This window comes from Lacerta agilis, chromosome 10 (genome assembly GCF_009819535.1).
Source record: "Lacerta agilis isolate rLacAgi1 chromosome 10, rLacAgi1.pri, whole genome shotgun sequence".
Classification (NCBI taxonomy): Eukaryota; Metazoa; Chordata; class Lepidosauria; order Squamata; family Lacertidae; genus Lacerta; species Lacerta agilis.
In genome coordinates this window covers 67607363-67634485 of record NC_046321.1, presented here as the reverse complement: position 1 = coordinate 67634485, position 27123 = coordinate 67607363, and the positions used below count along the sequence as shown (strand labels likewise).

Below are 27123 nucleotides of genomic sequence, written 5' to 3'. Positions count from 1 at the left end.
TATTTAGGCAAAGGTCGATCCAGCGTAATCACAGAAAGACAAGTAGGCTTCTTCTAGCTAGCATCTCTTTTAGAGTATTTCTATGTGATATTTTTAACCCCAAACTGACAGAAAACCAATGGAAGTGCCCTAGGCACAGCAGACATGTTGTCTGTATCCACAGCAACAGTGCTGAAGGTTTCTCATTCAAACCCAACTTCAGACTGATGTTTCTTGACTTGGTAAGGTCTGAGAGACTCACAGCAAGGTGGAATGGCTTCAGGCCAGCAAACTTGTGTGTGACCTTTTATTTCATAGAACATTTACAGATTTCAAAGGACTATATGTGAATGCACAGTGACAGCAGCAATGCACATGCATGCAGAAACAGCAGGCATTCCGGCAAAGGCTACAAGTGTGAAGTAACTAATATTATCTCTGCATTGTATGAACGAGTCTCTCCTAATACATTATGGCAGTTAAATTCTGCTTTTGGAATATTCTGGTTACTACCAGCAATAATTATACATTTAAACACATGACATCTTTAAACCCCCAGTCTGCAACATAGGATCCATATTAATATGTTTCTTTAGACTTTCCCTGTCTTCCCATTTCTGTTTATATGTATTGTCTTTCTCTCACTTCTTCTGTATCCAAACTGTGTCTCTGTCTTCTCCTCTTTAATATTTGGAGGTAACTGTGCTGAGCTCTTCAATGTGTGCATCATTGTGTTTGCTAACTATGGCTAGCTCCAATCTTCAATTTTGCAACCGGAGATAGAAGTGGGTTTGCAAACTGTTTTTACATTTTGCTTGGATTGTAAAACATGGTACCTCTTATTTTGGTAAGCTCCAAAAAAAAGAAGAGGGAGACAGCTCTTGATGTCAGCCCCTTTTATTCAAAGCAATGGTTACCTGGCAAATGTCTGTGCCGTTGTGTTTGTGGTAGGCATGAGTCTCTGTCTGGGTGTCTGTTGAGATATGGCCAGTCCACTGTTGACTAATTGTTAGGGGAGAAAAGTCAGTATTTTGGATGTAGTGTGCAACAATGTAGGTCATTTAATTTTATTTAAGCAGCTTTTTATTTAGCTGGCATCAAAAATGACATTTTAGAAGCTTTTGCATATCAGCATAAATGTCAAATGGTATTGAATATCTGCTCAGCACTCCATTTCGGTGGAAACTGATCCTCTAGGTTTATAGGGAGGAGGAGGCTAAACTGATTTTAGTTTGAATTATTTTTATTAGCATTTTAACGAATGCCATCTTTAACATTCTGGTTTTACAAGAAGTGCCCCCCTCCCCATTGGGTGCCTTTACCCATCTTTGAGTCCACCCAATAGTCTTAAAAAAGTAAAGTTAAAGTAGGGAGGTAGGGCACAAAGACAAATGTGAAGAATGCTAAGCTATGTTCTTTCATCAAAAGCTGCTTAAGATTATCTCATTAGAGAAGGCTAATTTTGCCTTTAAGCCAAATAATGTAGTGATATTTCATTAAAATGCACCATGAAAACAGTGGGTGTGCTTGACTTTTGAAACTGCAGCAAGAAAGTTTGCTTATTAGAACTGCAGAAAAGGCATTATTAAAGAAACAGTTCTCCGTTTATAAATAAACTTTTCATAAGGTTCAGTAGACTGACACGTAACATTCCTTTTGGTTACAACAGTGGTTTTCAAAAGGTGTGGCATGCCATACTGTGTGGCAGGAGAGGATGGCAAGCATGGTGGCGAGATGCAAGGACAATGAAAGAAACATTTAAACAGTTCAGAGTATAGTATCAAAAAATGTTTTTTAATTATTTGCAGAATGTGGATAGAGATCTTTTCAAAAGAGAGCAAATAGCATCAAATGATACTGAGGACAATTCTAGTTGTCACTTATAATTATATTTTGGGAATGTTCCATTTTCATAGCTACATTGTTTAATACTTTTTGGATATCCCATGATCATATTATAAAGTAGTTGTGTTCTGTGTTATAAATAAATCACTGCTAGGAGTTGCTATTCCACCCCACCCCAGTGTATTTCTTATCACTGCCTTCACTAGTCCTGATTTAAAAGAGAGGTAGAGCTGGTATCATCCGCATACTGATGAACACCCAGCCCAAACCCCCTGATGATCTCTCCCAGCGGCTTCATATAGATGTTAAAAAGCATGGGGGAGAGGACAGAACCCTGAGGCACCCCACAAGTGAGAGCCCAGGGGTCTGAACACTCATCCCCCAACACCACTTTCTGAACATGGCCCAGGAGAAAGGAGCGGAACCACTGTATAACAGTGCCCCCAGCTCCCAACCCCTCTAGATGGTCCAGAAGGATGTCATGGTCGGTGATATCAAAGGGTTCTGAGAGATCCAGCAGAAGTAGGAAACAGCTCTCACCTTTGTCCCTAGCCCGCCGGAGATCATCGACCAGCACAACCAAGGCAGTTTCAGTCCCACGATGAGGCCTGAATCCTGAATGGAAGGGATCCAAATGGTCTGCATCCTCCAGGCATGCTTGGAGTTGTTCATCAAACACTCGCTCAATCACCTTGCCCAAGAATGGAAGATTTGAGACTGGGCGATAGTTGGCCATATTGGCTGCATCTAAAGATGGTTTTTTAAGAAACAGTTTGATAACCGCCTCTTTCAGCGGGTCTGGGAAGGCTCCCTCACAGAGGGATCCCTGCAGATCCCACCGCCCAGCCCTTCCCTGCTCGCTTTTATGAGCCAGGATGGGCAAGGATCAAGGAGACAGGTGGTTGGTTTCACTCGTCCAAGCAGCCTGCCCCCATCCTTGGAGGTAACAGAATGGAATTGATCCCATACAACTTGATTAGACAGGGCTCTAGCACTCTCCCTCCCCAGCCCTGCTCCCACGGTGGAGTCTACTTCTTCCCGAATCTGAGCAACTTTATCAGCAAAAAACTTTGCAAAATCATTGCAATGAAATGCCCGTTAGAGAGCGGGTTGGCAGGGAAGCCAACGCTGGGATAGATGGCAGCTAATGAGGCCCATATCCTTCTGAGTACACCATGCTGACACTTACATTGCCTGAGCTCTTTGGTGCCATGGTAGTGTGCAAATGTGATGACTGATGTTTTTGCACAGAAGTCTTCATGGTACGCAGAATGTGTTGAGTTTTTCAACTTCCATATTCCAAGAAATGAGGGGTGCTAATAAAAAGTTGTAATATGACTTGGGAATTCAAAATATATTTTGATTAAATTAATATTTAGTTTTGCTTGGTAAGTAAAATATGTGTAAAATTGCACAGAAATCATTAAAAATGAGTGCCAAGTACTTGTAGTTGCTTTATATTGATATTTATTATTATTATTAAGCATTACCCGACATCGTCAGAAGGTAATATTGAAATTCTTTGGTTTTCCGAAAGCAGTTTATGTGTTTTTTTAATCAAATATAGACTTACCCAGCTAAATGTTGTCCAGTCACAAAAATAATTGTAGATTTTAATTCTTCACAGCCAATAACATATTTTTAAGACTCCTCACTGAAGAAATTTGTGAAAATTAAGTTTTACCCCCTAAAATAACGCACTCCTCTTCCTCACTGCTGTTCCGTCTCTCGCAGCTTCTGTGTCCTCCTGTGTCCTGTGCATCCTGCAAATGAGGAACCTCAGGCCACAATAAATTCTTGCCCTCGTTCCCAGTTCAGCTGCCACCACTGACACTTACTGTACCTTTTGCCCCGCTCTTTCCAGGCACAGGTCCACACTTAAAGCTCTGTGTCCAAGTGCTGGTTTTTGTTTTTGTTTTTTGCCCTGGAGCTTTCTCCTTGAAAACCCTCACTTTAGCACTCAGTTGGAGCAAACATCAAGCCAGGTTGTCCGTGGATTGCCATTTGCTCTGATTGAGCTTTAAAGAGCTGGTTTTTGTGGGGAAAGCTCCATTGCAAAATAGGCTGCTCGGACTTGGAGTTTTAAAGCACATACTGTGCCTGGAAAGAGCAAAGGAAAAAGGGAAGTGTGAGTAAGCCCTGAATGTATAGACCACGGATAAGAGACCCGAGTGCCCTCTATGTGCTGCTGGACTCAAGCTCCCACCATCCCTGAGCATTGGGCATGCTGGTTGTGACTGAGGAGAGTTGTAATTCCAACAAAATCTAGAGGCTATATTTAGTCATTACTAAATTTTGCTTCCATCTTCTGACTTCTGGCCCCAGCTGACTTTTTCCCTCAGTATTTTTTTTTTTGGGGGGGGGTGTTGTTTGTTTGTTGCAAAATGAATAGCATCACTTTTTATATTTTACTAACAGCAAGAATAAACTACAAAATAAAATAATCCCCCCCAACCTTTTCCCTCAGTAATTTATGATTTTATGTGTAGTTTTGAAAATGTCCTCTTTTCCTCCTTTCCTGACATGAGTTTTTCAACTGTCGAGGGGGTGGGGGGGTGGGAGAGAGAATCAACTGCTCATGTATGGCTGAGATGTGAATCACTTGCTCAATGAGGAAACTCTCCCCCTCCCCCATGCTTGGCTAGGCCAGGAAAAATGTCACCATGGAAAGAAATCTGTTATTCTCTGAAGGGAGAGGTGAGATATCTGGAAATACCGTATTATACTTTTGGAACTGCTAGTGTGAGTAGCATTTTCACTTCATTCTGTAAACCTAAGAATAGAATAGTTAGATGCTGCCTCCTGTCGTCGTTGTCGCCCCCCCCCCCCCCCGGCCTGTTGGCCACCATGATGTCTGAGTATGGGAGAGTTGAAAGCGCACATCAGTGTTGTAATTTTATCCATGGAAACTAAGTACAGAGCATTTAAGAACTAAATATAAGCACCACTAAAAAACAATTCTATTTCTGAGTCTTAAATAATCTTGATTCTAAAGTTAGAATTGCAGTGTGAAATATTTGTGAAGCAGAAAAGATATAAAGGAGAGAGAAAATTGCTATCCTGACTTTTGTGTGAGCTTCTCAGGAGTGTCTTGCAAGACTTCTGAACTGACCCATCAAGGCAATTCTCATGCTCCTAAGTTCTTATGTGCTGTGTAGATGAGTATTTTGGTATGAGTTTGCCCATCAGTGAGCCCAATGATTATGATGGTGTTACTCCAGTAACTTGGAAGACATTCGCATGACTTTTTGCCTCAAAAGAGAGGCAATCCTCATAAAATTATTTTAACAAAAAGACATGTGAATGTAATGATCCAGTGTGTGACAGCATGAAAAATGTGAATTCCATTCCCGGGAAGGGATTGAAAATAAACTTGGCAACATCATAATTTCATTATGCAAATCTATGGTGACACCAGACTTGGAATACAGTGTAAAGTTCTGGTCGCTGCACCTCAAAGAAGGATAGGTGTAGAGAGAAAATTCAGAAATGGGCAACCTAAGTGATTGAGGGGCTGGAACGACGTCCTTATGAGGAAAGATTACCACAGCTTGGGTTTTCTGGTTTAGGGAGAAGGTCAAGGGGGATATGATAGTGGTGGCATATCCTGTTTTGCCTCTTGAGGTAAAATAGGAACCTGCTCCCCCTCCCGCTGTCCCTCCAATGAAGGTGACAGTTGAAAGCTTCAGAGCAGACAAAAGCAACTATGTGCTCACATATAGTTAACCTGTAGAATTTCCTTGCACGTGATGTAATGGCAATCACCAACTTTGGGGGGCTTGAAAGCAGAATTTTCAGATTCATAGAGGGTCGGGTTATCAGTGGCTACTAGCCATGGGGGCTGCTGGAGGCACTATGCCTCTGAATACCAGTTACAAGTGGGTTCTGCTTGTGGGCTTCTCAGGGGTATCTGGTTGGCCACTGAGAACAGGATGGTGTTTTCAGCGGATGCTGTGAAAACAGGCCTTGGCCTGATCATAATACAAAGGAGCTGCCACACCTAAAAGAGTAGAGAAAGAGGGAGATCCATAAATAGCTTATGCCTCTCTTCCCTCCTCCCCGCTCAACCAGGTGCCTCCACTAATGTGGAAAAGTCACCTACACCAGTTGCCACTTTGCTTGCTCCCAGAGAGCACTTTCCTGTGATCAGAATAAAATGGAGGAGGATACCAGGACACTCCTGATATCCAGTGAAATGTGGGCATGTTTACAATGTAGGAGAGGGTGAGCCAGTTCAGATAGGAACGGAGCAGGAAGAGCAAACTGGATTTTTTAAAAAGGGAATATTTATTGAGACTTTTCACAGGCACCATAGGAGGTACTAGAGAGCATACTCGTGTAGTCCAGTTGAGGGTTTCTTCTCTTGGAGAGAAACAAAGCTGTTTCTGTTCAAAAGAAGTGAACCCATATCTCAGTTTGATAAGGAATTTCAGTTGCATTTGCAAATAATGCTACTTCCTTGTTTTGGTCAGATAAAACAAATCACATCTTGTTTCACGCCTGTCATGGACTGTTGAACATATTCCTTCCCCTCCCCCCTTTAATTGTTGAGGTTCTTCTGGTATCTTAACTGTTTCTCCCGCCACATACTTAATCTTGTTACTTTGAAAAACATAGTTCTAGTATTCAGCATAGCTGATGAAATAAGTACTTACCCAAAGGCCATTGTTTGCACCAGCGTACAAATTCTTACTTGAGTAACTGCCTGCACGGTGTAGAATCAAATGTGTATAGTTTCTGAAAATTAAGCAGTCTCTATGTCTTAAATAGCTCGGTTGGTTAGAGTGCGGTGCTGAAAACTCCAAAATTGCAGGTTTGATTCCCTTATGGGACACCTGCAGGGTCCCTTCCAACTTTGCAATTCCATGATTCTAATGAGCATCTAATAAGAGATGTAGAAGCATCAGCTGCTAGAATAAATTTCAATCAGAAATTCTGAAGCCACTGCTAATTTATAGAAAGGGTTGTATCACCCTTCCCTGTATAGCATAGTTTTGACATTCAGACTTAAACGGTAGATTTTAGTTTCTATTGCATCTGTTTGAAGCAGCTATTAACTGAGTGGTGATCTTCAGCTAGGTAGACTTGGGTTGAAATCTCTGCTTAGCTGTGAAGCATACTGGGTGGTGTTGGACAAATCACAACCCCTTAGTGGGAACCACAACTCCCACTATCCCATTGGTCGCACTGGGTAATGGGGATTGGAGTCCAGCTACATCTAGAGGGCCACAGGTGCCGATCTCTGCTTCACCTGAACAAACCTCATAGAATTGCTGTGATGGCAAAATGGGGTAACTTTCACATCTGGCACCTTGAGCTCCTTGGAGAGACAGAATGAAGAGATAAAAATGTGTGTGAGAGGAGAAGCTGTATTTCAGATGAAGATGACAGTCGGAAATCCCTGCCAGCATTACGGCTTTGGGGCGTGATCCTTGGTGTGTGTATCTCTTGCAACAGTGGGCTTGCTCCATTTGACGGAAGCCCATTGGAACTGTGGGGCACTGGAGATTTGCATTCTGCTAGCACAAATCTGTGTGAAGCCCAGGAGATTGGGTGTAAATCTTCCCTCTGGTGCCAGAGGACAAGAAGATTGATTACAGGTAGAGCTGGCAAAACAAGAAGATCTGCCTGTTCCAAAAACTGAGGAGCCAGAAAAACTGCTCCAACACTATGTTTTGAAGTTGGCTGTAGGCAGCTTTGGGCACAAGTTGGTTTCTCGTTGTATTTTGGAAAAGCACCTAGGTTGTTGATGTGCCAAACAAACAGTATATATATTTAAACAAAACAGAATTTCTCCTTGTCTAGTGAAAATGCTGCAAGCTGCTGCGTGTAATTTTTCTGTCAAGATGAGTGAAAAGTGGCAAATAGCCTGTGCTTCCAGTGTTACAGGCTTGACAGGTATATTCGAGAAGACTTTGCCTTGCTCCCTGTATTCTGGGCAACAGGACAGGGAAGGTTGACAAACACCAAACAGACTTTTCAGTTTTCTTTCAAGCCACAGCTGTTAGCTTTTGTGTCTTTTAGAGTTGTTCTAAAATTCTGTACAGTGTAATGGCAGGGTTTAATGGTGGCCAAAAACTTGTCAGCTTCCAAGATTATTTTCTTCCTGCCTCGCCCTGCTTTCCTCCAACAGTAAGGCAGCATTATGTTCCCACTTAGTGCTTTTTTTTAGGGGAGGGGGAAAATCTCCCTAGGGTTTACCCCTAAAAAAATACTTCTGCAAACCTTGTCTTCTCTTGAACCCTCCTTCTTTTGTGTGAATGGTCTTGTAAGGACTGTCACTCAGATAATTGAGATCATTGTTAGTACTGTATATGCAATTGGGACCCTTCAAGAAAAGTTGGAGTGCTTCAGGGCTCAACCCATTCTGTCTCATCCACAAACACAGTGTTTTCCTTCCACAGGCAATCACCATTTTGTGCCTACTGAACATGCTCAGTCATCATTGGACTGTATTTGAGTTTGGGTTCTCTTTGTGTTTGTTTCTTTGTTTTTGCAGGGGTTCAACACACTTGTGCCTAGCACTAGCCCAGGACCACCCAACATTTCATACTGGGGCGGGGGGGGGGGCACAAGATTACTTTGACATAGAATTTGTGGGCCACACACTGCCTTGTTGCATGGCTGGGGAAACCCAGCCAGATTGGTGGGGTAATAATAATAATAATAATAATAATAATAGGGTGGGAGTGGGGCCAAAATTTGACACTGCCCCCAGCCCTTGTATTGCCTTTTCAAAGCTAGCAGAGCAAGGCACCAGGCTTTGGGAAGGGGCTGCGCGGCTCTGGCAGGATCCTAGAGCCCCCTTGCCTCCTTCCCAAATCTGGGAAAGTGCTAACTAGGTTTTGGGAAGGAGGCTGGAGGACCCAAAGTCGAGCACCTCCTCACCCGGCTTTGGGAAGGCAGTGTGGGGGCAGCGACATCAATTGTTGCTGAAAAAGGCACGTTGGACCGTGCTGTTCCAGCTATACTTCATAGAATTGTGCCATCTCAAATGCAGAGTTAATGAAGTAGAATCATAGAATTGGAAGGGAACATGAGGGTCATCTAGTCCATCCCCCTGCAATGGAGGAATCATTTGCCCAGTGTGGGAGACAAGCCCATGACTGTGAGATTAAGACTCTCATGCTCTACCAACTGAGCTATCAACCAGCGGTTAATTTCTTTATGTGTGTGGACAGCTCTCCTTTCCATCCCTGTCGAAATTTTAAAATGAGATGGTTCTTTCTACATTTATCACCATTCATGTTTAACCGCAAGTCTGCTGGTACTTTTTTCTTTGGGGTGTGTGGCTGTGAAGCACAAGCACAGAAAGACTTGAAAATATGATGATGATATAAATCTGGTCACAAGGTACATTCCATCCCGAATAAAGGTTAAAAAAAAAAGGTAAAGGACCCCTGGACAGTTAAGTCCAACCAAAGGTGACTATGGGGTGCGGCGCTCCTCTCGCTTTCAGGCCGAGGGAGCTGGCATTTGTCCACAGACAGCTTTCCGGGTCACGTGGCCAGCATGACTAAACCGCTTCTGGCACAACAGGACACAGTGACAAGTGCCAGAGTGCACGGAAACGCCATTTACCTTCCCGTCACCTATTGACTTGCACTGGTATGCTTTTGAACTGCTAGGTTGGCAGAAGCTGGGACAGAGCAACAGGAGCTCACCCCATTGCGCAGATTCGAACCACCGACCTTCTGATCAGCAAGCCCAAGAGGCTTAGTGGTTTAGATCACAGCGCCACCTGCACCCCCAGTTACTGTCTATGATTCTGTGGTAGACTTTGTCTTAAGTTTTGTCAAAGTGTATAGTAAAAGATGTTGGTGTTTTGCTAATACGTTGGAGAGGCAATTGATTCTTTTCCTTTTGGAAGAGCTGTTTGAAAGCTGCTCACATAATCTGCTCGTTTGTTTCATAGCCTCATGGCTGTGTCAATACCATGCTAGGGGAATGTGCGGTATTTCCTTGCTTACATTAGCAACTGGAGATCCATAAATGAATGGTTTGATTGTTTCCCCCTCCCTCTAGATCTGCTGATCCAAGTGGAATGTCTCAGAAAAATGGGTATATTGATTTTCAATGCATAAATAATATAAGCAGTAGGAATGTTTTGCTGCATAATTAAGCAATGAAATATCTAAAGTATATATACCCAAAGGGTGAGGTTTGTGTGGAGGTGACCAGACTAAGTTCAAAAGAATGTAAATGAGTAAAAAAGTTTTTTTTGTAGCTGTTGGAGAATCTTCATAGAGTTATCTTAAATCCATTTGAGATATGCTATCTTTCAGATGGTACTCATTTTTCTTTGGGAAAGGAGAAACAGTAAACTTAAAAGTTTAATAAAATAACATTCTCACTAAGTATTCCATTTATAATTACAGCAGACACAATTTATAGTTTTAACTAAGGGTAATTTTAACTTCTGAAAGTTTTTTACCAGCTTGCTGACACCGTGGCCAAGAAGTGATAAAAGGTTATACTTTTCCTCCCTTTCCTCCTTCACTAAATACGGATCACAGAGGGATCAGTATGTAGGATCCAGCATAGTCCCTCTGATTAGAAAGGGCTGCATCTCACCTACAGGTGGTACTTAACACCACAGAAACTGGCACCGCTACACTCAGGAACCTCACCAAGATATTGGAGAGGCTGCACCTCCACAGGCACATACCTCCACATGTGGTGGGAATGCCATAAAATCCAGCCATTCTGGACAGCAGTCCTGCAAGAGATATGCAAAATTGCTAAACAGGTATTAGAATTCACCTAAGAATGTTAAGAATGTCTTGCTATATTTTCATGCGCATGTGCTTTCTATAATATAAAATGTTCACTCTCTCATTAAAAGGTTGACTGAATTGCTTGGCATCTGTGGTTTGGTTTTGCTGCAGGATTGAAAAAAGGCATAAACTGCTTACAGTATCTTCCTTTGTTCTTTGACATTTGAAAGCTGGAATATCATTTTGATTAGCTGCTCCTCTTTTTAGGCGCAGTTCTCATAAACTGAGTTTTACCGCTTCAGGCTTCCTGGGAGCAGGAGACCCAAATGGTTCAGGACTCCTTGGTACAATAGGGTGTCTCATTTTAAGAGGTGAAACTTAATTTTTGGAAAAAAATTCAGTGCAGGGTTTTAAAAATGTTTTTGGGAGTGTAAGGAATTCAAACCTGCTATTATTTTTTCCGATTGCACAACATTTAGCTTTTTAAGTCTACGTTTGATGAAGAAGCATATAAAAATGTTTTTGGAAAAACAAAGAATTTTGATTTTACTTTCTGAAAATGTCAGGTAATGCTTAATAATAATAATAATAATAATAATAGAATAGAACTGCAAGTACTGTACTTGGCCATCATTTTTAATGATTTCTATGCAAGTTTACACATATTTTACTTACCAAGCAAAATTAAATTATATTAATTTAACCAAAATATATTTTGAATTCCCAAGTCATATTACAACTTTTTAACACCCCTCATTTTTAGAATTGGAAGTTGAAAAAATCCAACACGCTCTATTGGTACAAATCTCCCCCCTTACAATATACATCTGTATACGGCACATCTGAAGGCAGTTTTGTATAGGGATGTTTTAAATGTTTTAGGTTTTATTATGTTTTTAATATTTTGTTGGGAGATGCCCAGTCAGATGGGTGGCATATAAATCAGCAGCAGCAGCAGCAGCAGCAGCAACAACAACAACAACATCTTGTATCTTTCGTGACATGCTAATCTTTTAAATGGAGACCATTTTTTAAAAATAGGGAGGAGTGCTACCACAATCCTGTTGAAGTCTTCACTAGTTCATCCTGTCAGTTCAGGGCTGCTATGTAGGGAAGGCAAGGGGAATCTTCCAACGTGTGCTTCAAACCAAAAGTGATTATTCCTCCGGAATACACATCTCTGCTTATTTGGAGGTATAAAAAAGTAACCATAGCCTTTCATTTCTAATTTTAGTTTTGAATATATCCAAGGAACAGCTGTGAATCTCTCCCTGCCACTGCCAACTTGAAAGGTGCTCTAGGTTCAGCTATTTTACTGGAGCTCTCTTAACTAAGTAAAACTGTAGGCCTCCAGATGTTGTTGCCCAGCCAGTGTGGCAAATGATCTGGGATGATGGGATTTCTACTCCAGCAAAATATGGAAGGCTGCCTGCTCCCCATCCCTGCCCTAGAAGCTAAGAGGCAGGTACATAAGACCCCAGTTTGTTTCCAGCCGTATAGCCAAAAGCAAGAGTGCTCCAGAATCAGGGCTGAATCATTAGGTGAAGTCAGGTGATTAATCTCAAGTGGCAGATGTTGGGGGGCAGCTGTGACAGCCCCCTGGCTATCCCTCCTAAGCCTCATGACCTCTCCCCTCTGTTGGATGGCAGACCTGTGTATGCAACACAGTCTGTCTTGCCCCCCCCCCCCAACTAGCCTTCTGCCTTGGGTGCAGTAGAGGACACTATCCTGTCACCAGTGTTGAGATAAGAGTCAGCACTCAGGCCAGCAGCCAGGTTTCTGTATGCGACACTGGGGTGTGTATCTGTGCCAACCTTTCTTAGAAAGCAAAATATATTGGGGGAGCTTTGTCCAGAATTATCTCCTATCTGGCACAATTCTCCCTTCTTTCCACCCTTAACTAGAATGCAGGGGCTGTGTAGCAAAGAAGAATGAGTAGTGACTTGGTGGATGGCACAGATGTGGTGGGACAGGGTAGACTATGGTTGGCACCCGTCTGTATTGAGAGACAATGGAGTGTGCCTGTGGGGTGAAGTCAAACGGCTGTGTTAGCAGCAGTGAAGTGACCTTCCTGGGGCACAAGTCTGGGCCGTGTGTCTGGAGGTCCTGGGCTGCCCAGATGACAAGAGCCCCTCCCCCCAGCCTCGCTGATGTGGTCCAAAGGAAAGCAGACCAAGACTTTTGGCACCTGCTTGGTTGGAGGAGTTGCTGGAAGGAGGCATACAAGGTGCCATCCAACAGTCTTGGGGACCGCACTCCAGATTTGTGTCTAGAAACACAGTTTTCCTTCTCCTGGATGGGCTCTTCTGCCCCCCACTTCCCTCTACAGCACAAGGACAAACTATACAATTTGCTTAAACTTTTCTGATTGCGTTTTAAAGTCCATATTTGAGGCACGGCTCTTAGCACACTGCTGTAATCTTTGTGTAAATAAATATTTCCATCCTCCATACGATGTGTGTAAAGCAATGCTGTTGGTTGCAGGAAATTTTGTTCTTTTTCTTCATAAATATTTGTTTCAGAGTACATCCATACAGCTCATTTAGCCGAGAAGGGTTTTGATTTATCATTTAAAAATGAAGCTTCTTTCTGCCAGCTTTTAGAAATGGCCACATGTATAGGTATGCAACATGACTGGAATGTCAATAGCTGATAAAGTAGTTCTTGACTGATAATGGAAATTTACTTTGGCTTGAAATTTGCTTTTGCTGTCTAGCCTTGACGAATTGTTAAGCAAGTTGTTCAGCGGTGAGTGCAGGAATTGGCATGGATTATTTGTCTGTGTTGTTTTGGGAAAATAAGAGTGAATGTCTGTTTGAAATGGTCTTTCAAAGCAATTTGAAAAATGCATATGGACTGTGGCAAAGTCCTTATTGATGCTCTTTACTGATGTTGGGGCATTTTTTGTGCTGAAGGATTTATTTTCCTATTTATGTGTGTACTTGTAGCTATGTCTCTCCTCTTTTAAATCCTCTCTACTGTTGATAAAAATAGCATAAGCCTACTAAAAATCTGACTGCCCACAACCAGCTCACTTTATTTGCCGTATTAGTACAAGAACATGTCTGTTCACAGCGTGTGCATATTAAATGGATTTGAGGGATACTATCATTACATCATTTATACTGAACAGGTTTCCACTTGTTAAAAAGCATCTGTTCTAGGTTCTCGCAAATGTGTTTCCCCCCTTTGAAACTGTTTTACAGCATCTTGCAACTTAGAGTGCATTTGAGTCACATTTGAACTCCCCCCCCCCCCGTGGTAGTCTGTTGTTTCTTATTGTGTTGGGTCAAAGCACTGACTAAGAGGGAGAAATGTTTTTTTCCAGGACGCTGTGCCTGGCTGTTCCAGCCCCTACTCTAATCTGCCTGTTTAAAAAATGCATTGAGGGGATTGCATTCTTTCCCTGTTTGCTGTGCAGAGCATGGAACTCCTGGATGCAAGCTGGTACTAAAGCATACTCTTAATTCCTTTTTTACACTGTGCTGCTCATTCCAGATTTTAAAAGGTCTGTCATTTCCAAACTGTGCACCTCCAGGATATGTGCTAGTGTGCTGTGAAAAACAAATGAATTAAATGATGAAAGGCATCTGTGTCTGGCTGTTGTGTCTCTGCTTGATACACTGCTCTGGCTGTGCCTTTTTCCAGTTAGACTCAGTGTCTGAATTGCACTTTTGACTGAATCATACAGTAACTCCCAATACCAACCTGTTTATCCTCACTTTGAGGAGGATGCTCCTTGCATCTCAGCATGAATCACAATTTGGACGTATCTGGAACATGAACCATGCTGAAACAAATTAAGAAGGCTTTTCCTAGGTTAGTAGTTCTTGTGCCAATGAGAGGTAAAGTTTTTTGGGGCTGTTCGTCTGAAATGGCTTGAAAATATTTTAATCGAAGAGCAGCATAAAGATTCTTTAAATTCTGAATAAAGTTTACAGGAAAAACTGAAGGATGGATGGTGGCCAATGGATTGAAGTTGAATCCTGACAAGACAGAAGTATTGTTGCTGGGGGACAGGGGACGGGCATGTGGGGGGGACTCCCTGGTCCTGATTAGGGTAACTGTGCTCCTGAAGGACCAGGTGTGCAGCCTGGGAGTCATTTTGGACTTACAGCTGTCCATGGAGTCACAGGTTAATTCTGTGTCTAGAGCAGCTGTCTACCAGCTCCATCTGGTACACAGACTGAGACCCTACCTGCCTGTGCACTGTTTTGCCAGAATGGCACATGCACTGATTATTTCCCACTAGGACTACTGCAATGCGCTCTACGTGGGGCTACCTTTGAAGGTGACTTAGAAACTACAATTAATCCAGAATGTGGCAGCTAGTTTGGTGACTGGGAGTGGCCACATAACACCAGTCCTAAAAGACCTATATTGGCTCCCAGTACATTTCTAAGCATAATTCTAAGTGTTGGTGCTGATCTTTAAAGTCCTAAACAGCCTCTGTCCTGTATACCTGAAGAAGCATCTCCACCCCCATCGTTCACTGAGATCCAGCACCAAGGAACTTCTGGCAGTTCCCACACTGTGAGAAGTGAAGCTACAGGGGACCAGGCAGAAGCCCTTCTTGGTAGTGGTGCCCGCCTTGTGGAATGCCCTCCCATCAGATGTTAAGGAGATGAGTAATTATATAACATTTAGAAACACCTGAAGGCAACCCTGTATAGGGAAGCTTTCTAAGGTTTAATGTTTTACTATGTTTTTATATATGATGGAAGCTGCCCAGAGTGGCTTGGGCAACCCATTCAGATGGACAGGGTATAAATAATAAATTATTATTATCAGTTGAACTTCTTATTGGATGTGAGTCAGTTTGGGAGCATATTACCAGTATCCTGTGGTTTGTGTTGAACTCGCCTTGAATAGAGCTAAGAAGGAAAGGTTTTAGTGGTGGCCTATAAAACCCTGAATGCCTTGTGTCTAAGACGTGCAACTTTTACTCCTTTGTTCCACCACGCCCTTTAATGTAGACTAAGGATAATGTCACACAAAATTCTTCTCAAGGGTTTAGCTCCCAACTCTAGAATTCTTTCCCTGCCGATTATCCAAAACTCGAGCCTGGTGGGGTGGTCGTCTGGAAGTGATAGAAGACATTTTAATTCAAGCTACTGATGGCCAATAGTCCAGGATAGACCAGAACCATTAGTATATTGATACCTGTTCCGAGCTTTTGCAATGGGATGTGCTACAAACCAATTAAATAATGGAAACCCAGCATAGTACATGTCTACTTTTATGTAAGCATCAGCAGGCAATTCCTGGTGTGTTTCGAACCTTACTGGTTCCTCTTGTAGTGATAGACAGATTTTGAAATCAGACTGTTAACAGCTGTGTTGAATGAATGAGTCTGTATCTAACATCTGTCTATTTTTGGTCCCTGAAATGATGGCTTTTTATTGTGCACATGGGATCAGAGAGCGAAGGGGTCTATTATGCCAATTTCAGGGAGATTGCAAATGTGGCCTTCATGCTCCAAGAAGCTGCTGCTTGTGGAATTTTACAACTCTTTGATCTGGCTGCTCTTTTTTTAGCCTGTGCAGTTCATTCATGTAGATTACTATTTGCTTTTCAAGATTTAGCTTCCCTAACTTCAGAAAGTAGGTTACTGAAAGAGGCATATGTCATTGCTTTTAAGTGCAAGGAACTTTCTCCTCTGTCAATCAGAGGTTACTGTTCATGCTCAAGCCTGCTTTCTTTAGACAGATTGATGGGGCAGCTTTCAGTGAACTAGTTTTTAAAGCTTGTGACTGCATACTCTCTGCACATGTAGCTGCCTAGCTGCCTGAAATAAAATAACAATAACCCAGAATGTTAAGATTTTATCTGTGTATTCACAAAAGCAAATGACTTCAGTTTAGACCATCATTTTGCTTCCAAATGGCCAAGTTCTCTTGCTTTTTGTATCAGAAGTGAATCGTGCCGAATTTGATACTAAATTCCCAGCACCACCTTCTACACAAGGAACACCTTTCATTTGGAAATGCCTGGAGGGGACTTACCTGATGTGGGTTCTTTCCCAATTGCTGCTGGGAGGAGAGTTGGGGAGAGAGCAAGTGAGAGAAGGCCATGTTCCAAGGCCCATATTTCAGTTTCTCTCTAGAGATGAGCCTACCAGCAGGGCTCTCCAAACAGGTCCATGTATAGTACTTTGTAGAGCAGGAATGGCTAAGCTTTCTCTGTCCAGATGTTGTTGGATGACCACTCCTGCTAGTCTTAGCCCAGCATGGCCCATGCTCAGGGGTGGAAGAAGTTATAGTCCAACAACGTGGGGATGGGAACAAGACACACATGACAGTCATCTCTGGTATACAGCATTGAACCAAAACATGGCGGTATCTATCTATCTATCTATCTATCTATCTATCTATCTATCTGCCTGAGTGCTGGAAGGAAGACCGCTCTCTGCTGCAAGGCCCATTTCTATCTGGCTTAGGAGGCCCAGACTCACCCTGAACAGCTAAAAGACACCTGGGAGGCTGGAAGGACATTGCTGGAATAACTCTTGGCTTGGGGCAACTGGCTAAAATGTTTTAAATAGTTCTAATTTTGGTTGCTCTGTTTTGTTTTTGTCAGGTTGTTGTTGGTTAAATGTTTAGTTGGGGTTTACAGTTATACCCAAATTTAAAAAACTGCTAACTGTTTTGTTGTTGTTGTTGTTGTTGTTTGATTTATTGATTTATTGGCTTGTTTGTTGCTTGTATAGGATATTTTGTTTTTTAAATGTTTGATATTTTGCTGTGTTTTTATATATGTTGTAAGCCACCCAGAGTGGCTGGGGAAACCCAGCCAGATGGGCGGGATATAATTTTTTTAAAAAATATTAAAACTGCTACCTCCTTTTGCCTGTCTGTTAAGTAGAAAAAAGGATGACCTTGCAGAGTTATGGTGAGGATAAATGTAAAGCACTTTGATAGGGAGAGGACACTGTTTTTGCCGATAAAACTGGAGTGGATTTATAGCAGGGGTCCCCAAACTAAGGCCCGTGGGCTGGATGCGGCCCAATCGCCTTCTCAATCCGGCCCGCAGATGGTCCGGGAATCAGCGTGTTTTTACATGAATAGAATGTGTCCTTTTATTTAAAATGCATCTCTGGGTTATTTATGGGGCATAGGAATTCGTTCATATTTTTTTTTCAAAATAGAGTCCAGCCCCCCACAAGGTCTGAGGGACAAAATAGAGTCCAGCCCCCTGCTGAAAAAGTTTGCTGACCCCTGATCTATAGGCTCAGGCTACCTGGGCTGTAGATAACGCATAACACTTTGATGGCTAGCTTCTGTTAGTTTTATTAAGTTTCATTAAGGAAGTGGAAGCGAGGACGTGCCAGATATTTCTCCCAGCCTAAACCTGCTGCTTTAGCTTTATGCTGTATCTGTATTTACAGTAAATGTTTTGTCACCAAGGCTAATATGTACCAGGCGTAATCCTTAGTAATTTACGGTATCTCAGCTATATTAAGTTTTCCAGTGCCCTGTACAGCAAAGTATAGAATTGCATCTGTATCCTGCTGCTGCTTCATAAAAAAATGAAGCTACCAAATTTCTGTACCTGGAACATATTTCATCTTGCTGGTCCAGTATTTCATTCACTAAGTGTTACAAACGATGATAGTTGCAACCAAAATTATTCAAGTCCCATTGCAAATCAGGTTTATAATCAAAATTTACAGACTTTCAGCTGTTTGCAGTGAGAAAATCAAACAAAAGCAATTGAAATGGCTCAAAACAATATCATCAATTAAATTATATGTTTGGGCTGGATAAGGGAGCTGGTTTTGGTAAAGAACTTTCAAGATTGCAGAGAGAACTGCTGGAAAATAATGAAAAAATTCTGTCAAAAATATATAAATTGGTGCTGGAGTCAGGTGACTGTGATGGCCACTGTAGAACCTTCCAGGACTATTTCTTCAACCAAGCCTTGGTGGAATTTGAGGTACTCCTGGGATCATTGTCCAGTGACACCGAAGCTTCAGCTTCTTCACCATCCTCCTGGGATTTCCTGATACTTCAATGAATCCAGCCTGCCTTCCACATGCTGCAAGTTTCCAGTGCCAGAGGATGCAGAGCAGCCCCAGAGCACCACCGAGCCACCACCATGCGCCGCTGTAGGCAGAGTGTTCTCTTCAGAGTATGCAGCATTCTTCTTCCTGCAGACATAGCACTGATCCAAGGAGCCAAAAAGTTCCGATTTTGTTTCATTGCTCCACAGGACAGAACCCCAAAACTCTGTGGCTTATTTATATGATTTTGAGTACAGTATATTGGAGTTGACTTTTCTTGTGCTTTTGGGTCACTGCTGGTGTACGTCTTGGAGTTCTGGCATGGAAAACATATGTGTTTTAGTCTGTGCTTTACTGTGCTCACTGAAACCTCAGTGCCTACTGCCACCAAGTCTTGCTGCAGCTCTTTTGCAGTCACTTGAGGGTTTTCCCCTGCCTGCCTTCTCAGAAATCTGGTTGCTGCCTCAGATAGCTTCTTTTTTATGCCTTGTCCAGGTAGTGTAACTACTGTTCCTTTAACTTTGAACTTGCAAACTATGCTTCCAACAGCGTCTCTAGGAACATTCAGGGCCTTTGCTATCCTTTTGTATCCTGCTCCTTGTTTGTGAAGGGCAATGATTTCTTCTCTTACCTTCTTGGACCATTCTCTTGACCTACCTATATTTCTACCATGCAGCCAAATTTGACACTGAGCAAACCCCTAGCCAGTTCAAGTATTTTGTGTGTTGTAGCTGAAGCATGCCTGGCGCAACTAATTAAGCCCTTGATTGGTTACATCAAAAACCTGTTGTATTTGTGCTGTTGTTACAGATTCTACTCAGGAGGTTGAATAATAGTGAGACAGGAGAAGCCAGTATAAGTTGTATTTTCAGCTGAATTTGGGGAAATGAAGCATCTGTTGTGTTGAGCAGTTTCAATTGCTTTTGTTTGATTTGCTCATTGCAAAGAGCTGAAAGTCTGTAAATTTTGATAATAAACCTGATTTGCAATGTGGACTGAATAATTTCAATTGCAACTGTATACCATATGAATTTACAGCTGGCTAAACTCTCAAAATCAATCCTAAATTATTAAATTGATGCCCCAGGCCATTAAGGCATAAATTTTGTTTAGAGGTGCCAGCAAACACAGTTTGTGAAATGGTATTGTCATTTGCACAGATGCTAGCTTGATCCTGCCCCTGTCTCCTTGGTAACAGATGTCTGCTTCTTGCTGCACTTCACAAGGTGTTAGAATAAATTCTAAAAAGTGAGAATGTAAACTGAGGGATTAAGCAACGTTCAGCGGCTGCAAATACAAGGGTGGGTGTGTTAATCTTCCATTTAAGCTTTATGAATGAAGCCGCAAGAGAGTTGAACTTTAGCATGGCACTTTCTGATTGCTGCCTCTGGTCTGTTAGGCTTCTGTGTGTTTGAGTGGCCTTGCAAGCAACGGTGGAGCTGCTGCTTAAATCTTCTTTTGTGTCTTTGTCTGTGCCAGCACTGTCTTTTGAACATAGTGCCCATTCAGGACCAGATTTTCCACCGCTCATAATACATAGGTGTCTGGAGTCTGGCACATGGCAGATGAGAAGCGGGGAAGGATGAGGGTGTGAATGGAAGAGGCTGGGTTGTGATGTGTTCTTGGGGACATGGAAAATAAGGATGTGCAGGGGGCATATAGAACAGAAGAACGTTGAAGAGCCAAAATACATTACCACATGAAATTGCTTGTGCATCTGTTGTTGGATGCTAGTATTTCACTTAGGTGTGAGATTTGATTGTTTTCTTGTGTTATGGGGGAGAAATTTAAAGTAAACCTTCAAAGAAAAAACGACCCCAGCCCCCTCACCCAAACCTGCGCTAGCCCTTTCCTTAATATGCTAGTTTTGTATGATTTGTAGGAGGACATTTCAGTGTTTGGTTCTCGTTTGAAGTGGCCACAAGCAAAAAGCTGTACCACTTGCCTTTCTAATAATGTATGTTCCAGCTCATATATGGAGGCCAGCAACAAGACCTTGATTGGTCGGCAAACAGCGGGCTCCAAACTCGCTTGTTTTATTTATTAAATTTCTATATTTCCCTTCTTCCCAAAGGAGCCTAGAATGGCTAACAACAAGTAATAAAACAATAAAAGCATCTTTAAAAAATAAATAAATCCCAAAGCAGATGCAGACTGGAAAAGGGTTCTTGAAAGAAGAAAGTCTTCAGTAGAGTCAGAAGGACAGTCGAGATGGTACCTATCTGCTGGTCAGGGGGAGGAAATCCCAAAGGGTAGGGTGCCGCAGTGCTACAGGTCCAGTTCCTACATTGTGCAGAATGGACCTCCTGATAAGATGATATAAGGGGGGAGACAGTCCTTCAGGTTTCCCGGTCCCAAGTTGTATAGGGCTGGCACCTTGAACTTAGCCTGCAAGCTAATTGGCAGCCAGTGCAATTCTTTCTTGTTGCTGATATCATGCCCCAGTGAGCAGTCCAGCCGCCCATATTAGAAAGGAGAGGAAGAAGAGTTTGGATTTGATATCCTGCTTTTCACTACCCGAAGGAGTCTCAAAGCGGCTAACATTCTCCTTTCCCTTCCTTTCCCACACCAAACACTCTGTGAGGTGAGTGGGGCTGAGAGACTTTAAAGAAGTGTGACTAGCTCAAGGTCACCCAGCAGCTGCATGTGGAGGAGCGGAGACGCGAACCCGGTTCACCAGATTACGAGTCTACCACTCTTAACCACTACACCACACTGCTTTGCACTTGGTTGGGCTTTGTACATCTAGTCCTGTGTTGCCACTGTGACTGGCAGCAGTTCTCCAGTTCTCAGGCGAAGATTTCCCCCATAATTCCCAACATTTTAAAAACCTGCAGGATCAAATATTTTAAAGTATATAGCACATCATTTTTGTAAGATAAGTGTGTGTGGTGGGGATTGTCCATGAAGCGATTATCGCATCATGTTGTGGTAGATTGTGGCAACGTGTGTATTCTTAAAGAAGAAAAATGGTTCTGCATGATTAGCAAAAACCACTGACAGAAAGAAACTGCTTACATTTTACAAGTTGTCAGCTCCAAGCTTGTGGCTGGCAAATGTGTGGTATCTTGCATAAAACCCTAAAATGTAATGAGAACAGCTCTTGGGGAGAACATTGGGGGCCTTTGTTGTGTAGAGCCTGTGCAACTGGTGACTAGCAGTCCACATGAAGCCATCCAGCCATTTTCTTTGGTTTACCAAGTATCTGACAGTTTCTCTGATTTTGCGGTCCCAGGGAGGCAGCACTTGGTAGCCCACCACATGCCTCTGGTGTGCTGCGTGAGTTGCAACTTGTGTGCGCTGGTTCAGTTTTACAACATTTTTCTTGCAATTTTTGCAGCTGGTTATGAGCCGAAGCTATAATCCTTGTTGTTCTCTTTATAAATCCCATTGTAGCTAGCAGGACACAACTGCAAAATACAGTATGTGGTTTTGGAGGGTTTGTTAAGGCCACAGTTCTCCTGTGAGCTAACTTTCCATCTGCCAGCTTTAGAAGGGAACAGATGTTCTCCAAACCAGACAGGCTATAACTGTTGGAAATAGGCATTGTGCAGGAATGCAATCTCCCTCCCCACACAAGCGCTAGGTTCCAAGCAACCCAGCCTTGCCTAAAGCAGGTCTGGGTGACGTGCAGCTGTGGGCATTGTTGGGAACAGAATCCTGTTCTGCAAATGCTGAAATGAAGTAAGGAGTTGGTCTAGATGACCCTTGGGGTTCCTTCCAACTCTGATTCTATGATCGTTTGCAGATTGCCTAGTTTTAGTTGTGGCTTCTGAAGAGTTGAAAAGCATGTTTAACATTGTCGCTTCATTACTTCAGGTATTTGCAGAATCCAGAAAATGATGAGTGATGCAAGTGAGATGCTGGCTGCCGCTTTGGAACAGATGGATGGCATTATTGCAGGTAGAACATTAACCCAATGTTTTCTTTTAATCTGCTCGATTGCCCTTTTGCTCCTGGAGGGGATGTGTTCTGGAGTAGAGTAGGAAGCCACTGAGTATGGTGAATTTCCCTCTTCAGAGAATCAAACTTCTCTTCTCTTCTCTTCTCTTCTCAAATTCATTCAAACCAAACCATTAACTTGTTTGAAGCTCTCTGCTTCGCCCTCACCATCCGCTTTTCAAAGCTGTCAGGTGATGTGGCTCCTACTGTTGCAGTCTGTTCATTTGAAGGAAGAATGTTTTTCCCCCAAATACTGTATAGGTTAAAGTGTTGTTGTGCGTGTTGGAGGTTATCAAAGGGAGAAGGGCCACGAGGAGCAACCTGGATTATGTTAACACAAAAAAGGGGATGAGGTGGTGAAATTGTGCCTGGACAATGGCAGAGACGGCAGGTGGGGGAATTGCGCTGTTGAACAGCTTTTTCATGGAGATAAACATTCCCTACTCATAACAAACCAGCATATAAGAAGGGTAGGCCTGAATTATGTCCTAGGGTTTTGTGACTGATGTAGCATTCTATTCTGTTCCCACCGATGGTCCACATACCCCCCCCCCCCAATCTGAAGTAGCACAGCCCAATAACAGTTTGATCACCTCATCAGCTATTTGTGAGAACTAGGTCTCAACTACACTGTCTCTCTTACTCAGTTCTGAAATATATCCTCAGGGGAAGGGATCTTCCGGCCATGCACACTAGCATTTTGGTTTGATTTCATGCCAAGCCAAGCTGTGCAAACAGCTGTTTAAACTAGAAAAGTATTCTGAGTGGGTGCAGAAGACATGAAGGTGCCGAGTTTCCAGATTAGTGATGTTATTTCCCTTGCAAAATACTTTCTGAAATGGATAATAGCATATTATTTCCTCCTATCCATCTCACTTCAGCCACATAGATTTGCATCATAAATACATGTGTCCAACAGATGTGAATATAGCATATTTCTACTTACAATTGCATTTGCATTTCCCTAAAGGTTATTGGTTCCAGACTGACCTTGATAAGACAATTAAATGAATATGAATAAAATATCCAAATTATCAACACTATGGTGTAGAATACTTGAGGAAAAAGGACCACATTTTGTCAGTGAAGTACTTGAAAAATCTTATATTAATACTCAAACTTATGTGGCTTTTATTATTTATTTATTTATTTATTTATTTATTTATAAATAAACGGCTTAGCTCCTGTGAATTTGTATAATCTTATCAGGCTTGATAGTAAAACAGAGCTTCCATGTTCAGGAGCAGATTACCCCTGAACTGCAGATGTTGTGAGAGAGAACAGGGAAGGTATGTTGCTATCATGCACTGCTTGTGAGCTTCCCAGAGGCCCCTGGCTCTTGTTTTTCTGGACCCCATTGGACCTAGGCCTGAACCACCAAGGTAGATGCACCTTGCATAATACAGCGCCTCATGAGATGTTGTTACAATAAATAAAATCGACAAAATGAGAAAGAATAACCTGTGCTCTGCCTCTAAATACCATATTTTGCCATGTATAAGACAACCTTTCTTCCTTTGTAAAAAAATTAGTGAAAAATTGTCTTATACACGGATTAATATGGTGAAGAGCCAGAGCGGAGGATCATTGAAAAACAGTTCAACAGCTCAGTGAACTTACAAAAGAAGTTCAACACCTCCTTTAGCTGGTCACCTGAATTACCTCTTGGTTACTGACATGCATATATGCTAGTGAAGTAGATAGCCTGAACTCGGACAGAAGTTCAGATTCCCACTCAGTCATGGAAGTTCATTGCGTGACCTTGGATCTTCATTATATCTTTCAGCCTCACTTTCTGAACAGATGCCCCATGAGAGTTATTCAGGGCAGGATATAAATAGGATGGAAAGATAAATACTCGTATTTGTAAGATTTATATCTTGCCTTTCATTGTAAGCAATTATTAGGGCACATTCAAATGAAAAACAAGGCAAAACCAGTCAATTAAAGAGTAAATTCATTTCAAATTTGAAACGCTTAACCTGCTTTACTGTGTTAATCCTGGGTGGAGGGAAGAGATGGGTTTTCAACTGGCAACAAAAAATGTGTGCAGAAGCCTGTGCTTTTGGAGGTCTGTGGTCCACACAAACAGCTTGCTGCAAAGAGGCCTGTGGCAATTTAAAGCTGGCCTTCACGCAGAAATGGTTCCATGTCACCTGGGCTTGCTCTCTTCTCTTGCTTCCTGGGCATCGGACTTCTGAGGACAGATGCTCAAACTTCTCTCCCTGCAAAAGCTGTAGCCTTTGCTGCCTAAAGCACAGTTCACAGCTTTCCGTTGTCCCCCATCTTCTCTCCCCTAGCACTAATAGTGAAAGGATTCCCTTTGCTGGTTGCTGCATCCACACAACATACTGTGATGCCTCAAAAATTCTGTTCTTCAGAATTGTTGAGGTCACAGCCGATGTCTTCTGTGTGACTGTAGTGTTAAAGCTCAGTTAATGGCTGGTATTGAGGCATTAATTAAACCATGTATGTTGCAAAGGCTGCCCTGCAAGCAGCAAGACCAGAGGCCCTAGATTTGATATATAGCATAAGAGCAATTTTCATAACACTTTACAAGGTGTCTTCTGGTTTAGGCAGACCTGTCTACACTGCTATGCAGTAAACTAACTTTCATAATACATTTGTATAAATGTCACCCACATAATCTCGTTTGTAGGGTTTAATGTGCAATTATTCAAAACTGCAAGCTTGTATAAATCCACAGTAGTACACAGGACACAGAGCTCATGGGATACCTGAGAAACCTGGGTTTGAAGCCATGAAGTGCTCAAGGTAACTTTTGAGCAAGTTACATTCCCTCAACCCTGCTCATAAAGGGTGAGGAGGGGGAAAATGGGATAACCTATATTCTTCCTTAAGACCTTGGAAGAAACGTAGTATACAAAGTTGAGGAATACATAAATAAACAGCTGAATATTTTCTTCATATCACTACAACATTGGTCACACCTTTCAAAAGCTACCACTTTCATCAGGCAATATGCCCGCCGATTTGGGTTGATTTTTAACCTCCATTTTTGTAGCAGCTCTTTCATTATTTTGAATCTGTTTCCCTCTCCTCTGCCCCACACATGCACTTCAAGAAAATTTGGCTTGTGCTGTAGTCAAGTGTTTAAATATTTCTGCTGTCTAGGTTCCAAGGCTCTGGAATATTCGAATGGCATATTTGACTGCCAGTCCCCGACTTCTCCATTCATGGGTAGCCTGCGAGCGCTGCATCTCGTGGAGGATTTGCGTGGCTTACTGGAGATGATGGAAGCGGATGAAAAAGAAGGATTGCGGTGTCAAGTCCCAGATTCGACAGCAGAGATGTTGATGGAATGGTTGCAGAGCCAAATGGTATGGCATTTGCATGGATTATTGGCAAATACAATGTATGTAGCCATACAATGTGGGTATATATGTGCACTGCTTCTGTGTTTGATCTTAATGTGCACTGCTTCATGATTGTCAAATACTGCAGTCCTGCTAAATGCATATCAAAGCCCCACATTGGCACGCCGCATTTTTGCTTGATTCCCTTAGGCTGTTTCGTCAGGTTGCTTGTTTTCTGTGTTCATTTCACAATGATACAGAATACATTGTACGTACTTAATTTTGTCTTCATCCCTGTTTTGAAAAACAGTTCCTCATGCTTTCTCCCAATTTTTCTGATGTGAAGATGTGAAGCTAGAGTTGCCTTATGTCCAGATTTTCCCAGACATGTTCTCTTTTGCAAAGGTAAAATCACCATCCGGGCTGATTTTTAATATTTTGCAGAATGTCCGGGTTTTTATTTTCTGTACCATTATTACCAGGACTTGCAGTGGTGAGGCCTCATGCAGCCTTCCAGGGCTGCTCCAGGCTTTGTGGTGTTTCCAGTGGCTGCCAGGCCTGCCACGGCCTTTCGGGGGGCCGCGCTGGGCCTGGCAGCGCCTCCGTCTGGAGACACAGCGTCTCGTGAGCAGGAGGCCGAGTCTGTTGTAGAGAGGCTTATATCCGTTAGAACTGTAGTTACCCCCCCCCCCACAAAGCTACAGTATGCAGCATGCTTAACAAACTACAGTTCCCATAATTCTTTGGGGAAGTCGGGTGTGTTGAATGTTCTTGAAGTGTACAGTGTGGATCTGCCCAACTGCTCTGAAGCCCCATTTATTTGAAACTGTGTGGATCCTTTTATACACACAGATGTTCCTGTTTATAAGAACCTAATAATGGCTCCTCTGGTCCACTATTCTGTTCTCACAGTGGCCAACCAGGTGCCTGTCAGAAACCCACAAGCCCCAATGTCAGCGGCTTAATAAGTGTTGGTTCACACAAATTGTGCCTCCACACAAACCCGTCCATTGGCAAAGCCCATAACAACATAACAAACAACAGCATGCAATTAAGAGGGCTCCTGGACTTTTGGTCAGGTCGGCAGATGGAATGGGAGAGGCTATAGACTTAATATTTTTTGTCATTTTTATTTTTTTACTAGCCCTTTACCAGCAAGTCCCCAGGGCAGGTTACAGCAACTTCAAATTCAGAATTTAAAAAACAGTTAAAATAGATTATAGTCGCAATAACAGATTAATAGTTGCATCCTGAAAACACACGATAGCCAGGATAAAGAGGTGTGTCTTCAGCATTTGCCAAAAGCTGAATAGTGAATGCA

The 27123-nt window shown here is 42.5% G+C and overlaps 1 protein-coding gene across 1 annotated transcript in view; it reads left to right on the top strand.

Moving 5' to 3' along the window:
- Window positions 1–4487: 4487 nt before the first annotated feature.
- Window positions 4488–27123, top strand: part of PPFIBP1 (PPFIA binding protein 1) — a 74510-nt gene continuing 51874 nt past the window's right edge. Inside the window, 3 exon segments of the mRNA XM_033163540.1 lie at window positions 4488–4521; window positions 22363–22446; window positions 25621–25826. Coding sequence (XP_033019431.1) covers window positions 4488–4521; window positions 22363–22446; window positions 25621–25826 — 324 coding nt within the window.